The 18,960-nt window shown below is 40.8% G+C and overlaps 1 protein-coding gene across 1 annotated transcript in view; it reads left to right on the plus strand.

Moving 5' to 3' along the window:
• LOC108795983 (ephrin type-A receptor 3-like) overlaps positions 1-18,960 on the plus strand; it is a 187,364-nt gene that overhangs the window by 27,686 nt on the left and 140,718 nt on the right. The window contains exons 2-4 of the mRNA XM_018567347.1: positions 8,370-8,417; positions 15,916-15,980; positions 17,628-18,288. Coding sequence (XP_018422849.1) covers positions 8,370-8,417; positions 15,916-15,980; positions 17,628-18,288 — 774 coding nt within the window. The remainder of the gene's footprint in view (positions 1-8,369; positions 8,418-15,915; positions 15,981-17,627; positions 18,289-18,960) is intronic.

An 18,960-nucleotide genomic window follows, 5' to 3' on the forward strand; every position in this document is an offset into this window, starting at 1 on the left:
ATGTTTTGTGCAGAGGGTGGCTACAAATATAAAATCTTACCTTACAGCATGCCATCTCCAGCACATAATGCCGAGCTTCAGTGAAGTGCTCTGATCGCATCACCCACCCCTCCTCACTAATTGTCCATTCACAAAATGGCTTGTATTCTTCTCAAAGAATAAAAGGCATTCTGTAATTGGAGGAGGAGAGGAGGGGGCAGGGATGTGACATCATCTCTCCTCCAATCACAGAATGCCTTGTATTCTTTGAGAAAAATTAATGGTGTTTTGTGAACGGGCAATAGTCAGGAGGGGGCGGGTGATGCAATCAGAGCCCCCTACTGTTTGACTCACATCCCTCACTCCCTGCAGTGCCCAAAAGTTGGGCGTTATGTGTAGGAGAAGATAAGATTTTTATTCTTTGTAGAATCCTCCGCACATAACACACCTTTTAAATGATAATTTATACACCCTGTCCGGTGTGTACATTATCATTTTTCCTGACATTTGGTTTAAAAGGGGTCCTTTTTTGGTTTCCCCTTGCCTAGAACCCTTTGGACCACCATGATTTACTCCACCCCTGTATCAATCTATTAAATACACACATATGCGTGTGTGTCAGTGTGCATGTGTACATGTAACACAGTAACCAGGAAACTGCAATGAGACGCCATAGGTGGAAGGATGTACATGCTAAACCAAGGAAGGCTACGAGCTGTGGTGAAACTACAAATCTCATGAGGCATTGCAAGACACTGAAGGGAAAAACATTAGAGTGCCAAGGTTGCCTATCAAGGGAGGGAATATTAAGGCGGAATGAGGAGCTATACATGTAGATGCTTTGCCAAAGGGAGAGCAAACGGAACTGCAGAGTTTGCAAAAAATGCCCAACAGCTACATTACCAATGTCCTAGCCACACTTACATGGTAGTATAGTCCCAGAAACATTCATCTCAGGCATGGTTTCAAGCTCAGGATGGTCAGAATGATGGATGCCATTCACTTCAGTAGATTTAAAACTAGAAAGAAGTTTATTGTATATCTCAATAGCGGAAGTAGGGTTAGGCCATAATATCTTATAGACAAGTCTCTTATGGTTACTTTCCAATTACATTATCTTATTCCTTAACTTCCAAGGGATAGCAAACATAGGACAGTTCCTGTTTATAACTTCCTAACTCAACCAGTTACTCACCATATCCTTATATGTGGTGGAATAGTCATAGCTAGTTTCCCAGGAGGGAATATCCAGGAGGGGATATTCCATGTGCTAGGCCCAAAGGCCTAGGAGAGATTGACTTTTTAGGCTGTCATCCTTAAAGGGAAAAACCCAGGAGGGAAGAGACAGAACAGGAAGCGACTCTGATATTTATAAGTTCTCTTTGCAAGTATCAGCATGTTCCATAGACCCACTGATTGGCTAGTCTATCAAACAACCATACCTCTCTACGACACCCTGCTGGAGCAAGCCCAAACAAACTGTGGTAAAGAAAATGGACTCTATGCTTAGATAAACACTCCAGTTGTGGTAGCGTTAGGATGACTACAACCCGCTGCACAATTAAAAAAGCAATTTAGCAATAATACTACATCCCTACAAAATAAATGATCAATAGCTTTTTGGTGAGCTATCCAGTGCTCAAAGAGATTGGCAGCCACTATAGGAAGTATGTGGACAATATACTGGAAGTGTCTCCACACTGAATGTGATTGCATGGTTCTGGTGGTAGGCTGCACTCTATACCCTTATACCCTTACCCTTAGAAGCCGGGGAAAATAACTGGAAGCTGGTTGCATGAATAAGCAAAAAAAAAGAACTATCTGAAGATGTACCCACCAGACTTATCACTAGATTGGTATCTTAATAAGAAAGCTAAAAGAGAACAGACAAAACTTTAGTAAATAATGCTTTATTTAAGAACAGGTGACACCAACAAAGAAATTGGAGCTTTCCTATGGTTTTGAAATAATTACCACCCTTTTTAAAGGGAGCCTCTACCTGGTTCCTTTTAAAATATCTACTTTAAAGCTGAACCCCAGGCAGATATAAAAGGCACACATTAATACAGCAGTGAAATAATTAATAATTAAATCCATCAACTTTTCTAAATGCAAGCAGTGTAAGTACCAAACTTTAATTTGGTATCAACCTACTGTACAGCTGAACTTTGAGTTGGCGAGGGAGAAGCAGCACAAGGAACCAATCAGGTGTGCTGCAGTGCAGAGTGACAAAGAGATGAGCTCATCAATGTAGTACTTCTCCTTTCACTGTCCATTCCCATGGTGTAGGTGAAAGTGAAACTGCCACAAAAATCAGGTTCCCTCCCCTGCCAGGCAGGACTTTTCTGTGTAGCAGAGAGGTAAATTTTAGGACTGGATGGGCAAGATGACAGAACCCTTGGGAGGTGAAACAGCTCCCACATAAGTATAGTATTTCATCTGTGAATTTAGCTGCTTGTCTATAGTTGACTTTTAGGAGTAAAATCGTGATTACATAAAAAGTTCTCTTAAATCCCCAGCTTCCACTAAAAGAAAAGAAATACACTTGAGAACTCTTCTCTGACTGCATTAGAAAATCATTAGTTTCCCATATAAAGGGTATAAGTGTACGATTGCTAGAAAAAAATGTCAAGATTGTGAAAATTGGAATGAACCAGTAACCCATGAAAAGGACATTAGACTGCAGGGTACAAATGAAAATATAATGACTCAATATCTTTTATATTAGGCAAACTCCTCATCTTTCATTTGGGGAATACAGTCTTATCATGTACAATAATATAATTCTTTGAATCTAATAAGCATTAGAAAAAAAGCCTTCTAATTTTGAGACTTTATCACTTTTATTCTTCAATTTTTTAAAAATGTGGTCTTTTGCTGCATTCTGTTTGTGCCAGATGTTCAGAGATTCTCTATTGTGTACTAAAGAGACACTTAAACAATGCTTCAGTATGGAAGAATCTGCAGTTATAATGCCTTTGTCAATGTGAAGAAGAGATTTGCACTTTATATGAGATTCTGCTTTCTCTGAATTTGCATCTACGTGACCATCATTGGAGAATCGAGAAACATACTTTTTTGCATATTTGCCATTGTTAAAATGTTTAGTAGCTGCTAATCATGTGTGCCTTGTTAGGATTACAATAGTGAATTCAATAGACTGCTATGGAATAGGGCCAACTATGTTCAAGTACTGTTTTCTTCTAGTATATGACATGTAGGGGCGTTGAGAAATTATACGTTCCTAACATGCTAAGGCTACTTATATGTATTGCTATATGGTAGGACGAGAATAAGAAACCAGTCAGGCAAGAATTGTAATGTCTTTTTTATTAATGTTGTTTTGTCCTATTGAGTAATGTTGTATTTTGTATTTTTAAACTTTGATGAAAATAATAATAAAAACGTTTGAAAGTATATGACATGTAACAGTTCCATGGTCCTCCTTGGCTACGTTCACATGGAGATTCGGAACAAGAATTAGGAAAACTCTAATGAAGTTTCTCAAGTGTTCACGTGTTATCCTAAATGATAGTAGAAAGGAGGCGTACATATTTGTGTTCAAAAGGAGTTTTTGCATTAATTGGAACTTTGTGCACAGTATTAAGAAGTCCAACACTTGGGTGCTCCATAATGCAAATAAGTGGTCAGTAGAGATGACCAGAGTGATTAAGGCAAAATGACCAGTCATGCTTCCAGATTTGCTCATTGAGCTACTTAGGCAAATTTGCTTGAAAAAAAAAATTAATTTGCTCTTCCCTAGTAGTTAGTGGGGACTTGTCAAATGATGTTGGGTTGATGGTGGGTTGCTTTTCAAATTATGGAAGTAGACATTCCTTTCCAGATTCAGGAATCCTCATATTTTATTAACTTAAACTAACGTGTAAATCTGTTATTCAAAAAGATTTTTGAGAAAACCTGCAATGCTGAAATAATATATTTCTAAAAAGCCCCCATGTCCAACCAACAGAAAACCAGTAGTGGCACCAGCACATAAAATGCAACCTCTTTTGAAGAAAAGAAAATGAGAAAGAAAAGTAAATGAGAACACAAGCGGCCAGTATCAGCCAGTCAGGTTATAACTTTCATTGTATGGACAAAATAAATATAAGAATAATCCTAGATTATGAATAATGAAAAAAGACATGGAACTGCCACTTCCTTCAGTAAACCTATCTTTTTATGACACTGAACACTTAAACCTGAGCCTAAAAGGAAATGGCATAAGCTTAAAGGATAAGTTCACCTTTTGCCCCACTTTTGCAAAATTAAAGAAATGCATAATTAATAATATACAAAAAAATATGCATTTCATTAATGTTTGCATTCAAGCCTACAAAAGCATTACAATCGTGATCACTCGATCAAGGTTGCAAAGCTCAGGTTTCTGTATATTTTCAAACTGTCAGAGCACGTACAGAGGGCCAAAGTTTCAGTTAAGAGAGATGGGGGGAAGGACGGCTGGACTTCAAACTGCAGTAAATCATCTCATACGGCATCCAGCCCCGTCCTCCCGTTCCCGCTCTAGGTAGAGCTGCCCATATTCTCGTATCTACCTAGAGGGAGGTCGGCTGGATGCTGCATGAGGTGATTCAATGCAGTTTGAAGTCCAGCCGTCCTTACCGCCCATCTCTTTTAACTGAAACAACGTACCTCAGTACAAGCTCTAGGTAGAGCTGCCCATATTCTCGCATCTACCTAGAGGGAGGTCGGCTGGATGCTGCATGAGGTGATTTAATGCAGTTTGAAGTCCAGCCGTCCTTCCCGCCCATCTCTTTTAACTGAAACAACGTAGCTCAGTACAAGCGCAGACAGATTGAAAATGTGCAGAAGCCTGAGCTTTGCACCTGTGATCTAATGATCACTATTACAATGCTTTCCAGGCTTGAATGCGAATATTAAAGAAATGCATATTTTTTATATATTAATAATGATCTATTTATTTAATTTTTGCAAAAGTGGTGCAAAAGGTGAATTTATCTTTTAAAGGACAAGTTTACCTGTCCTTTTAAAAATTTCAAGCAGCGCCTTCTACAGTAAAGGCATACTTACTATTTCTTGTAAATCTTTCCAGTTGAAAATAATCTGCTATATGTAAATGGATTCTTATTGACAGCCGCCTGCAGGTTTGTTAAGATATGAAATAGACTATGATAGTACAGTGTTATATTGATCAGCTTTTATATATCAAATTACCCCCAATCACCTCCCCAATCTCCAGAACTCTGATCCGTTTGTTTTTCTGGACCTGGTTGGATCTGGGGGTTACCAGATGTAAATGGATGCACATCCATTTAGATCCGGCTGTCCATAGACTAACATTGGGCTTCTGATCAGGTCCCTTTGAAAAACTGACAGATGGACCTGATTGGAAAGCCCGTGTGAAAGGGCACTTAAGAAAATGAATGCAGCCATCACATCTAAGGACGGATAAACTGCAATGTATTGGATTTTTGTTTTTAGGTTTAGATACACTTTAACTATTATGTGATAGTTTTCAATTGCTCAAGCACGCCAATATTATTTTTGTTAAAAACGTAGCTACTGTGTGCCAATTGGTGAAGGACATAGGAGGTTAGTGAATCATTACATAGGAAAAGGAGAGGTGCTGAGGAGATAAACAAGGGCAGATGATTATGTTACTTTGATAGCATTATATGTATTGGTGTTCAGTGACATAACTACCGCCATAGTGACCCACGCAGTTGCTATGGGGCTCGGGGCAGAGGGGGACCCGGTCAGGAGTTTGGGGCCCAGCAATGGTGGTGGAGGAGGCCGAGGCCCAGCAGCAGAGGAAGCTGGGGCCCAACAGTGCCAGTATGGCGGTATGGCAGGGGAGGATGTCAGGGCCCAGCAGTGCTATGGGGCCCTGTGATTTCTAGTTACGCCCCTGTTGGTGTTGACAGGTGCTGGATTACTCCATGCTGACTTGCAGTGTTAATGAAAGGTCCTCTTTAAAGTGACACTCAGGAGTTAAATCTTAAAAATACTTATTAACAGAAATGTATCTTAATTGTGTATCACTCGGCTGTAGATCCTCAAATCATCTCTGAATTGGTGCTGACACTGTCCTTCCTTCTGGAGAGTGGCTACTTTTGTTCCCTATGGTCCCTGTGTATGTTGTAAAGTAGTCACCGCTCCAAGCTCACTCACACGATGGACTACAATCTAAATACAAATTCGAAAACTAAACATGAGACATGAAACTGTAGTCCAAGGTACTTGAATGTATTTTTAAGATTTAGATTTATTTATTTATTACATGTATTTATATAGTGTCAACAATTTACACAGCGCTTTACATAGTTTCACAGTCACATCAGTCCCTGCCATCAAGGAGCTTACAATCTAAGGTCCCTATCTCACATGCACACATACAGGGCCGATTTAGACAGGAGCCAATTAACCTCCCAGCATGTCTTTGGAGTGTGGGAGGAAACCGGAGTACCTGGAGGAAACCCATGCAAGCACAGGGAGAACATGCAAACTCCTTTGCAGATGGTGACCTGGCCGAAATTTCAAACCAGGGATCCCCAGTGCTGGGTCCCTAAGTTTAGTGCCACTTTAAGTAGTAAACATGGAAGTGTGAAAAATACATTTTGGCAGTGGTGCAAAACAGGGACTTTTGTGAAGACTAATATATATTAGGGCTGCGGAAATTAGCGATTAATCCCTCGATTATTCGTTAATTTTTTTGATCGATCAAAATTATTTTGATCGATCAAAGTTCTTTTGATCCGTACTCACCTCTCCGCCGGCTTCCGGGTCTTCCGTCGGAGATCCGGTGATGTCATGGACATCGACGTCACCGGACTCCTCCCCCCTTCCCCAAGTGGCTGTCGGCTAATGAAGGGAAGGGGGAGGAGTCCGGTAAAATTTTTTTTCGATTAATTGAACAGGAAATTTGTAATCATTACCAGCCCTAATTATATATACCAAAATAGCAGAGTTGTGTTTAAAAAAACAGCAGCTTGTTTTAATTTTGAAAACACAATAAAATGATAGTAAGAATCTGATTGCTTTGAGTGGGTAACCAGCATTTCCCCTTGCAGTACTCATCTTGAATATGTCACACTACAACTCACTGGGATCATGAGATCTGCATAAGTCAACAAATGTCTATAAATCTATATGAAGTCAATGCAAAGAGTAATGTAGATGTGCAATGCGCAGTAACCCTTGCCAACCAATTAAAAATACTCACTGAGATAACACTGAAAAGCTGAGATTATATTGTTTTTATGGGTTCTTGCAAATCTCCACTGCTTGTTATTCAAGAAGAACTCCAGGAAAAAAATGTATTAATCTTTGCAGTGGGGCTAACTCCACACTGCCAGGGTTAACTGCTCGTTTTTGTCCTAGGTTACAAAAAAATTATACTCACCCGAGGCTCTGAGCTGGGTAGCTCTTAGACTTGTCCTTCCAGTGTCTTTCCCCATCCTCTGCAGCGGTCTAAGGTCCTATAAATCATTGTTTTCTATACACAGTGTGATGACGCCAATGGGCAGGAAATAGGTGGGAAGGAATGCTGTGACAGCTGGCTGGCTGGGAGCTTCGGGTGAGTATAAGTTTGTTATTTTTGAACCTAGACAAAAATGAGCAATTAACCCTTGCAGTGCAGGGGTAGACCCAGTGCAAGGGTTAAGAAAACGTTTTCCCGGAGTTCCTAAAGTAAATGCAAACCGAAAAACAAATATGTAAAATACATCAGCTTACCGATGCCTAAATATTGTGGCTGCATTCGTTTTCTGTTTAATGTTTTTCCTTTTTTTTAAAGTCGTGAAAATAACACAGTTCCTGTCTTAAGGTGACTCCACTCTATGGAGGAGCAATGGAGCCACCCTTAGACAGCAGTATTGTCACCCTGGGGAGGGGAGGGAGTGTTAGATATTCTAGAAGATTTAGATGGACTTGACTAACAAATTAAATCTGAACTCCAGCTAACACTTTTAAGCAGTTCCAGCAATAGTTTTTTTGCTTTTTGAAATAAAGGTTATACAAATATGAATAATGATGACCATTGTCAATGTGAAATGGTTTGTCTCATCCATCTATCTACCACTTTTGCCGGACAGCTTGGTCTGTTAAAGAAAGATGAAAAATAATAGACTTGCTGGCCGGGTCGCCAGGTGAAAATAAAGTAAATGAATGCATCCACCACATTTAAGGATTGGCCAGCTACTATATATGACACTTTTTGCTTTTGGGTTTAGATACGCTTCAAGTAAGACCATTGCTCTGGAATGTAGTAAGGTTAATCTGGGTCAATCTAATGTAAAACATCATCCAGCCCAGGAATTACAAGTATGTTATAAAAAAGGAGGCCTCTATAGTCCTCCATTGCTAACATTTTGTAGGGAAATGACATGTCTTTGTTTTTCTTAATACAGTACTGCCGTCTGATGCACTGCACCCCTGTGTTCTTACATCATGTACAGGTGAGAGGCACTTGTGGAGACATGCCATCACATAGTGGTCATATGTCTGTCATAGGGGTGACTGAACCCAGGATCTGTGTAGATCTATGTACATTGTGTCATTTGTGTCCATGTTCATTAACAATGTATACCCACTGTCAGTGTTAAAGAGGTTGATTATAGGCAAATGGGCTGTTCACTTTACAATGGGATTTTTACTTTGCGGGGAAATTTCCCCCTTCGCTTAGTGAATGAGCTGACTCATGAGCTTGCATCAACCAATCATATGCAAGCAAAAATACTCTTTTTAGCTACATTTCTTGCACATGATTAGCTATTCTTTGCAAAGTGAATTTTTACCACATTCTCTAAGCTAAGAGAAATTTCCCTTGCCATGTGAACAACCTATTTGCCTTCAATAAATTAACCCCACTGTATTGAAATGTGTGCTGCAACATGCTAAATCATTTTTGTGTATTAGAACAACATGAAGGCAGTTTATGGGGTATGGATGACCTCAACAAATAACCACAAGGCAACAGGGTAGGGCAAAAAAATATATTTCGGGTGGATTTTAAGTTTCTGAACATTTTCAGCTTATACAGTAATACCTTGGTTCGCGAATGCTTCTGTGCGCGAACAATTCAGTTCGCAAACAGAAAGTTCAGCAAAATTTTGCTTCCATTGGCGAACTCCACATTGGGTGACGAACACGACCGCGGCCATCTTCCCCGCTCTGACACCTGGTCGTGGTTTCCTCCAATCAAGATTGCAGTCGCAGACAGAACTATGCACACTTGCCGTGACGCTTTTTGTGTGCTTTTTAGCACATACAGTACTGTACAGTATTTGAACCTTATGGGGAAATTTGATTCGGTCCACGACCAATTCGGTTCGCGACCAGAATCGTGGAATGAATTAAGTTCATCAACCGAGGTACCACTGTATTTGGATTTTATCTTAAGTCCAGACATAACGCGATGAGTAGACTTACTGGGGTTGATTTACTAAAGGCAAATAGGCGGTTCACTTTACAAGGGAATTTGCACTTAGCTTAGTGAATGAGGGAAACATTTTTTTTGCAAAGAATACCTAATCACGTGCAAGGAAGATTAAAAAAAAACGGTATTTTTGCTAGAACATTTTCTCTTAGTTTAGTGAATGAGGTGAAGTTCTGCTGACTTCCATCATCCAATCACGTCCAAGCAAAAATACTGTTCTTTTTTCATTTTTCTTGTACATGATTGCATTTTCTTTGCCAAGAAAATGTTCACCACATTTACTTAATTAACAGGGTTATTTACAAAGCTGCCAAAGGCAGCCGAGTGGATAAGTGAGCCGAAGTGAACAGAGCTGAATGAGGCTCGGCTATTCACTCCGGCTCAGTACGGCTGATTTCAGCCGTACATAGGCAGAAATCAGCCATACATCGGCTCTTTACCGCTCCTTCGGTCAGGTGAACATGCCCTGCATGTTCAGCTGAGCCGAAGTGCAGAAGGACTTCGACTCAGCCGATCCAACATGTGGATCAGCTGAGCCGAAGCTCCGGCAGCTCATTCGCTGCCGTTCGCCCCATTCAGCTCGGCTATTCTGCTTGGTACCTCCGTGGTACAGAGCAGAATAGCAAATAAGGGAAAAGAGTGAAATTAAATGTAAAAAAAAAGGTTAAGATATTATTTTAAAAATGATCCAAAATAGGAAAATTAAAAATAAAATTAAAATATTTAAAATTAAAAGAAATACAATTGGGCAGAACAAGCAGGAGCTAGCATGTCCCTGCCAATGAATAACAACTGGGCAGAGCTGGCCGTGACGTCAAGACTGGCCCCGCTCAGTTCTTATTGTTTAATGACAGATCTCACCTGACTCAGCACAGCTTCACCTCATTCACTAAGTTTAGTGAATTTTTACTTTCATACCTGTTTATAAGTTATGTGAATTATACTTAGAAAGTCATGCCAAACAGGGAATTGTTCAGTATAATTCTGTTCCTTATGTTATTCCATCTTACATTACCTGTGCACAGAAGCTGCTGTAAGCTCTTAATTATATAATCTCTCAAGTCACAGGGTGAGTCATATTGGGAGTCAGGGGTCTCAGGTGCTTTCCTGTCACATTTCTGATTTCGTGCACTTTATCTATACTCGAGGGTGCATCACAGTGCCATGTAACAAAGCCATGTGGTTAAAGAAGAACTCTGGGCAAAAATGTTATTAACCTTTGCAGTTGGGCTACTTCTGCACTGCATGGGTTAACTGCTTGTTTTCGTCTCTGTGCTGAAATGAAAAAGTTATACTCACCGAAATCTCGGAGTCGGCCAGCTGTCACAGGGCTCCCTATAGCCTCTCTCCTTCTACACTGAAGTGATGGTATGTCCCTCAACGTCCTCACGTCCAATACATTGTATAGGACATGATGATTTAGGGACCTTAGACCACTGCAGCAGAGGGGGAGAGACGGTGGAAGGACCGGTCTAAGAACAAGCTGGCTCCAAGTATCGGGTGAGTATAACTTTTGTATTTTAGCACCTAAACAAAAATAAGTAGGTAGCCCTTTCAGTGCAGGGTTAGCCCCACTGCAAAGGTTAATAAAAGTTTTGGATGGAGTTCTGCTTTAAAATAGAAATAAAGTCAAAACTTTTTTTGTTTGTTTTGGATAGAGGGGAGCAGGGGCGTAACTAGAAACCACAGGACCCCATAGCAAAATTTTGTATAGGGCCTTGTGATTTCTAGTTGCGACCATTGGATAGCCCACACAGACCACCTGAGAGTGACCCTGCAGAGCCCACCATAGACTCTCTATGGTGGGCTCTGCACGGTCTCAGGTGGACTGGTCACACCCTCTTACCTGTCAGCCCTGATCCACTGTCCGCCTCCTCCTTCTCCATGGTCGCTTACAGGCCCGCCTCCTCAGTTGATGGGTCCCACCCCCTCAATCATCGGGCCGAGCCTCCTCCATCGATTGTCTCCGCCTCCTCCTTCACTGCTGATGCCAGGCTGAGCCTCCTCCTCCGCAGCTGCTGGCTGTCAGTGACTCAGCAGCGGCTGTGAGGAGGAACGCGGGTGTCAGTGATCTGAACAGCGGCGCGCTCCTCCTCACAGCCGCCAGTGACAGCCAACAGCCTGAGATGCCATAGCGTCCCAGGTGGCCCGCATGGCATCAGGGGTGATGTCCTGGTCGGCCCCCATGTGCCCCGGGCCCCATAGCGGCAGCTTGGGATGCTATGGTGATTGTTTCACAACTGGAGGGGGATTGGAACACCTGTCAGATTTTTATTGCTGTCTGTGTCTTCGTTAAGGAGATACACCTATGCTGTCTGTCCTGGTGACCATAATCACTGAACCTACTAATAAAAAATACCAAAGAAGAAAATCCCAAATTCTGAGTTGCCAACAGAACAGGAATAGATGGGGAATCTTACAATGGGGACACTAATTCTAACATCCCTGCTCACCACCAGGGATTTCCCTCTCTTTGGAGGTATTTCACTTGTTGTGGCTATTGAACAGTAAGTGAAGGGAAATCTCTCCAATGGGACACAGATGGTGAAAAAAATCTAACAGGGGTTATAATCCTCCCTTACCCTAAACAACATGAAAAAAAAAGCTTTAGTTACACTTTAAAGGAAATGCACACAATTGCCAGACTGTTGTTTAAATAGGAACTCCAGGCAAATAAAAACTTAAATATTACATTGGGGCTACCTCCGCACTGCAAGAGTGAAGTACTTATTTTGTCTAGGGTGCTAAAATACCAAAGTTATACTCAACTGAATCATGATCCTGGTTGGCTACTAGATCAGTCCCTTCAGTCTCACCCCCCCTCCACTGCAGTGGTCTAAGGTCCTGTGAGTCACTACATCCTATACAGTGTATAGGATGTGAGGACGCCGAGGGACATAACCGCTGCAGCAGAGGAGGAGACAGGCTGAAGGGACCGATCTAACAGCCAGATGGGATCATGGTTCGGGTGGGTATAACTCTGTTATGTTAGCTCCTTAGACAAAACAAGCACTTAACCCTTGAGTTGCAAGGGGAATCCCTCTGCAAGGGTTAAGATTTATTTGCCAAGAGTTCTTCTTTAAAGGAGAACTATGACATGAGTGATTTCCACTCACCTCATAGTTCTAAGCCGACCTGTGACAATGAGACTGTCACAGGTCGGCTCAGTAGATCGGGAGGTGAGGGAACACATACCGGGTTCCCTCACCTCTCGATCCTGTCACGGCTCTCTGCCGTGACACGGGGAGGGGCTGGATTCCCCTCTCCCCGCTCCGATCTGCCAGCGCTGACTGGCGGAACGGACGGGGGAGGGGGCGGGTACAGCTGGCTCTGCCTCTAGATAGGCAGAGCCAGCTGTCACTCACGCAGCTGGGCGGATCCCGTCATCTAAGTCGGGATCCGCTCCAGGTGCGGCGTCTCAGTATACCGCGAGCTGTAGCTCGCGGTATACTGAGCTTAGGGTAACGGGAGGACGCTAGTTTGTGTCCTCCCGTTACCCCAAGGAGAACTATGGGGAAAAACACTGACCCCATAGTTCTCCTTTAATGCTATAAGGGCAAGTGTACATGGCTGTTTAATTGTCTGCCTGCACCCTGTATGTATTGGTGCTTAACTTGTCAGTTTTGCCTAGCACAATGCATAGGACCTCCGTAGGGTACGGTTGTATTAAGGTACACAAAATGGCAAATACACATTCAGGGCTCGTTCACCCCCAAGCCTGCATGCTGAAATGGGTGCGGGCTTGTCTCCATTGTGTAGCAGTAGTGAGGAAGCATAACAATGCAAGGCACTGTCCCTTTTCATGTGCACTGACATTGAGCCCGCATCCATTTATGCAGGTTAACGATGTAGAGTGAACAAGCCCTCTTATGATGAACCCTGTAAATATAAGGGAAGGATCTAAGCACAACATGTGCCACATGTGGCTTTTTAAATGGCCAGCTACACCTGTCCTTATACACATTCAGAAGTGGGGAGACAGTGTGCAAGGTTAACTGCCAGGCCTCATATGACCTCTGACCTTTGATAGACTCAGACAAAGTGATTGAAATTAAATAGGCAGGTAAGATTTATTTTTTGCAAAGAAGCATTTATCTTACAATGGGTAATTAAACAATATTCTGATGCGTTTTGTTTACCAACGTTACCTTTAGCATCATTTAGGGCCGGTTCACACCATCTGCATTCAGGCTTCGATGGCCATTTTTTCCAGCGCAGTCCAAACCCAAGATCCGTGTACACACTCAGCCCATTCAAGGCAACTTTAAGATGCCGGCGGTGGTGGGGGACAGAGCTGAGGACTGGTCTATCCCACATGACTGAAGAAGGGCACATTTGAAAGATAAGCGTGCTCTGATGTGCAAGTGTGCTGTGCATATTTGAACATTGGGGCAAACACAAAAAAAATGTACAAAGCTGTTTACTTCCACTTTAAGAATGCAAATTACTTTTTGTGCTAAAAAATAAATAATTGCAAAAGTACCCACATACGTTAGAGGGCTGTTACCTGATACCCGAAATTTAGATTCATATAAGTGATATTTCCATATTGAATGGGGTCAGGGTGACTGCAGCTGATAATCCCAGAACGCTAACATCAAATTAAATATTTACTTGCTATCTTGGACATTTTTGGTGTTATTCGCTATTAGATAAGACTGGTCCCCAAATTGCGTTTATAGAACAAATAAGCTTCTACCCTCTGTAGGTACTTTCTATCTGTAGGTACTTTTTATCTGTAGATACTTGCTATCTGTAGGTACCTTTTATCTGTAGATACTTGCTATCTGTAGGTACCTTTTATCTGTAGATACTTGCTATCTGTAGGTACCTTTTATCTGTAGATACTTGCTATCTGTAGGTACCTTTTATCTGTAGGTATTTTCCATCTGTAGGTATTTTCTATCTGTAGATACTTTTTATCTATAGGTACCTTTTTATCTGAAGATACTTTCTATCTGTAGGTACTTTCAGACTATCTCTTCCTGTACTGCCCTCTGTATGTGAAAATATTTTAATTTTATTAAAGTAATTGGTTTCGTGGCAGATGATGAGTACCTATTTCTGGAGGTTCTCTGTTTAAGATTATATACAGTATATGCAGTATGATTTATGTTTTTCTTGACTTAATATATATTTAGCTTTTTCCATACGTTACTTCCTTTAGGGATTATGCTTCTAATTGTTGATATGTGCAAAAGCTCAAAAGATGTTTATGTGTTTATTCAACATACCTAAACTCTGCTTAAATTACAAAAATCTTTAAAGATAAATTTCAAGCCTGTGTAAATATACAATACCAATTATTCAGTTATGCATTCACTGAAATGATGACATTTATTTTAAATGCAACTAGTGTCACTACCTTAATTGAAATGAGTGTTAGCCACTTTTAATGCCCTGCACAGTAGAATTAGGGGAGGGAGAAGCAGTACACTCAGCCAATCAAGTGTGCTGCATGCATATCTGCTGGAAAACAACGTGCTGACAGAAGTGGAAAGCAGAGAGAGCAAAGAGATGATCTCATTAATTTGATACCCCATTCCTGTCAAATCTTAGGCTTCGACCAGTGAAGCTGTTCTGTCTGACATGGCTTTGTACATTTCAGGACTAGATGGGCAGATATACAAATCATTTGGCAGGTAAAACAGTCTCCATGTGTGCATTAGATGCAGCTGCTTGCCTGGAGTCAACCTGTAAAACAAGCAGCTATTTTTACTTTGTAAGCTTAATGGGTGAAGATGTTTAGTCCACAATTTCAATACGGACAGCCCTTCTACTTTTCACTGGCCCCATAATGCTTCTTCCTTGTCTGATGTAGTCTGGCCGATCAGCTAAGATGATTTGCAATGCACACCTACATTTTATTTAGGTGCTAAACTTTTGCATCCTAGGGACCCCCACCGCTTTTACAGCTATGCCATGGCAAGTCCCTAGCTAAATGTACCAAAAGTAAATGCCAGTCTGAATCTATGTTTTGTAACATTTTCTTGGAGCCCACACATATTTTAGAGTGTATGTGGTTTCTAAAAAACTTGAGTGTTAGATCACATTACATGTGTTGGAGAGTGCTCATTAACATTTGGTTTGGTTATAATGCACTTAAAGGTCTTCATTCACTTGCTTTGAATAGAAAACTTATACCAACAGAGCAAAACATTCTGCATGTGTGATTTTTTCTTAACAAGCATTAGTCCACAGTATTATTCATTTGGCTCTATTGAAATAAATTGGTTTTGTAGATGAAATGGATTTGAAATACAATTGACATCAATATATACTTGTTTAAAGAAGATTTACATTGTGCACACTAATTATTTCACCTGCTATTCTGTGAAGACATCGAGAAAACATATAATATCTGTGCCTGGGCTGGCTCGTAAATGGAGTTTTATTTAATCTGTACTGTACGTCAGAACATAATGGAGTATTTAGCAGTAGTTGAATGTTGACTTGTGTGTATCATCATTAGACAATCTAAGCTCAAAATTCTAAGTGATTTTCTGTTTTCCTTCCAGTAACCTTACTTGATTCTATGTCTGCCGCTGGAGACCTGGGATGGGTGGCATATCCATCAGAAGGGGTTAGTAAATTTAATGCATTGCTTTCTTATGTACAGTTTAATTGAGGATACTTTAATGCAATGTCTTTCATGCTAGCCAGTAAAACTAAGAACACAAATCTAAGTTACCAGTTTCAGAACTCATGCAAACAAAAGTTATACTCAAATAAGTATCTGTATATGTCTTACGTGTATACTTTCATAGGTTGGAATACTTGATGTATTCTGAAGTATATAGTATTAATTTGAGATGGTATAAGAAAGAAAGAAAGAAAGAAAGAAAGAAAGAAAGAAAGAAAGAAAGAAAGAAAGAAAGAAAGAAAGAAAGAAGGTTTTGTGCTGCCCATGTCAACCAATCAGAAGATAATCAGAAGATAATAAATGTAATTCTCCAGCTGTGGTATAGGAGAATCACATGATGAATCCAATTGTTTTGTCCAAAAAGGACACAGACAAGACAGCCTGAACCTATTTAGAGCCATATGTAGATGAATTATCCCACATATACACTCATTTCCATAGAGTTTACAATTTTGCATTTTGGGATGCAAGGTGTATTAAATTTACATTATAAAACACTTTGGCACTGAAAATTTTAAGCAAAACTCCAGGGAAATGGCTACATGCACACTTGAATTCCACACTGAACAGTTATACAGGTGAGACCCATAGTTCTATAGTTGCTGATTAAGAAATTCATCTTTCCGGATCACCAATTCTGGATCAACATCTTCTTGTATTGCTTCTCAGACTCTTGTCCTACTCTTTGAGCAGTATAATCAGCTAGCTAAAGTCACAAATCATTTTCAAGACAAAAGAGCATATATGTATTAATTTCAGTTGGATGCCACTGGACTCCTCTTCCACTCCTCCATGACGACATCACGCAGCTGATGGATGTTAGAGTTCCGTTTGAGGATGCCCCACAGATGCTCAATAGGGTTTAGGTCTGGAGACATGCTTGGCCAGTCCATCACCTTTACCATCAGCTTCTTTAGCAAGGCAGTGGTTGTCTTGGAGGTGTGTTTAGGGTTGTTATCATGTTTGAATACTGCCCTGTGGCCCAGTCTCCGAAGGGACGGGATCATGCTCTGCTTCAGTATGTCACAGTACATGTTGGCATTCATGGTTCCCTCAATGAACTGTAGCTCTCCAGTGCCGGCACCACTCATGCAGACCTAGACCAGGACATTCCCACCACTTTGCTTGACTGTAGGCAAGACACACTTGTCTTTGTGACTCCTCACCTGGTTGCCGCCATACACGCTTGACACCATCTGAAGTATATATATTTATGTTTTACTTATTTTGCATTGTTTTAATGATAGTGTGATAGTGCATGAAGACACCGGTTAATACCAATGGCCAATGCCAAAAATAAACTTTGGGCATCTGCATCAATTTATCATTTTCTGTGGCTAGCCTAGGTTGGAGGGGATTTTGCCAGAAGTAAAGTGAGAATATGATGCTGGAAAAAACATATCTTAATGTAGAATATTATTTATTTGCAATCAGTCTGTAATGTTTTAATATTTTGTTCTGTGTAGCCCGTTAAAATATATAAGTTGTGATTGGCAGGGTGTTAAATACATTAAATATTAGGCCTAATAATTATTCATATATGTTTTTTCATTTACACACATTTATCCTTGTGTTTATTCATACCAGTGGGAAGAAATCAGTGTAATGGATGAAAGAAACACACCTATGAGAACGTACCAAGTCTGCAATGTATTAGAAGTCAACCAAAATAACTGGTTGAGGACCAGCTGGATCCCGAGAGGAGAGGCCCAACGTGTGTATATTGAGATCAAGTTTACCTTGAGAGACTGCAATAGTCTACCAGGGGTATCGGGCACCTGCAAGGAAACTTTCAACATGTACTATTATGAGTCGAACAACAGCAACCTGTGGCACATTCATGAGAATCAGTTCATTAAAATTGACACTATTGCTGCAGATGAGAGTTTTACCCAGGTGGATGTTGGTGACCGGGTCATGAAGCTCAATACAGAAGTAAGAGACATTAGTAACTTGTACAAGAAAGGCTTCTATTTGGCTTTTCAAGATGTTGGAGCATGTATTGCTTTGGTATCAGTCCGTGTCTTTTACAAAAAGTGTCCAACGACCATCCGTAACTTGGCCCAATTCCCTGACACTGTTACTGGAGGGGATTCAGCATTGGTGGAAGTAAAAGGAACATGTGTCAATAACTCAGTGGAGTTTGATGTGCCTAAGATGTACTGTAGTGCTGATGGTGGCTGGCTGGTACCTATTGGTCGCTGCTCCTGCAAACCAGGCTTTGAAGAGAAGAGGAATGCTTGCCAACGTAAGTTCTTCCCTTTATACATGTTGAGAAACAGCATTTTGTTTTGTGTCTTTGCCCTTTTTGTGACTGACTGTTTTTCTGGCGTCCCTCCTAATGTCAGTGGAAGTATTTCGACAGCTGGTAAAAAAATGTGTACTTTTTCTTACACAGACATTACACGTTTTTAAAAGTTGGTTTTGTTTTGATTGCCTCTCTTCAATTAATAAAAAAAGTGCCCTCAACAAATAAAATACATTGTCATGCTGTAACCCTAATGCATGCATAAGTGACACCCAAAGCCTTTAAAACCCAACTATCAGCTTCCTACATCCCCCCAATGGCCTTCCCCATCCTGTAATTTATGCATTTTTTTTACTCACTTTTTTCAATATCTTTAAACTGGTCATGTGACGCCACAGGGTCTTTTTCCTCCTCTCTTGGCTTGAGGGTCCTCAATGATGCAGAGGTTCCTATAATGTAATGACACCAATGCTTATCTCTGCACAATTACACAGTGAATGCAGAGTGCTGTGGTGAGGTCCCATCAGGGGCGGGCCCATGACTTCCTGCATTCACAGTATGTTCTCAGTCTTCCAGGTTTAGTGATACTGAGAGTCATGGGGGCAACTACAGACGAAGTACTGCTTTAACTGCTTTTTTGTTATACAATATATATATATATATATATATATA

This window comes from Nanorana parkeri, unplaced genomic scaffold, assembly GCF_000935625.1.
Source record: "Nanorana parkeri isolate BGI_ZX_2015 unplaced genomic scaffold, ASM93562v1 scaffold1033, whole genome shotgun sequence".
NCBI classification, from domain to species: Eukaryota; Metazoa; Chordata; class Amphibia; order Anura; family Dicroglossidae; genus Nanorana; species Nanorana parkeri.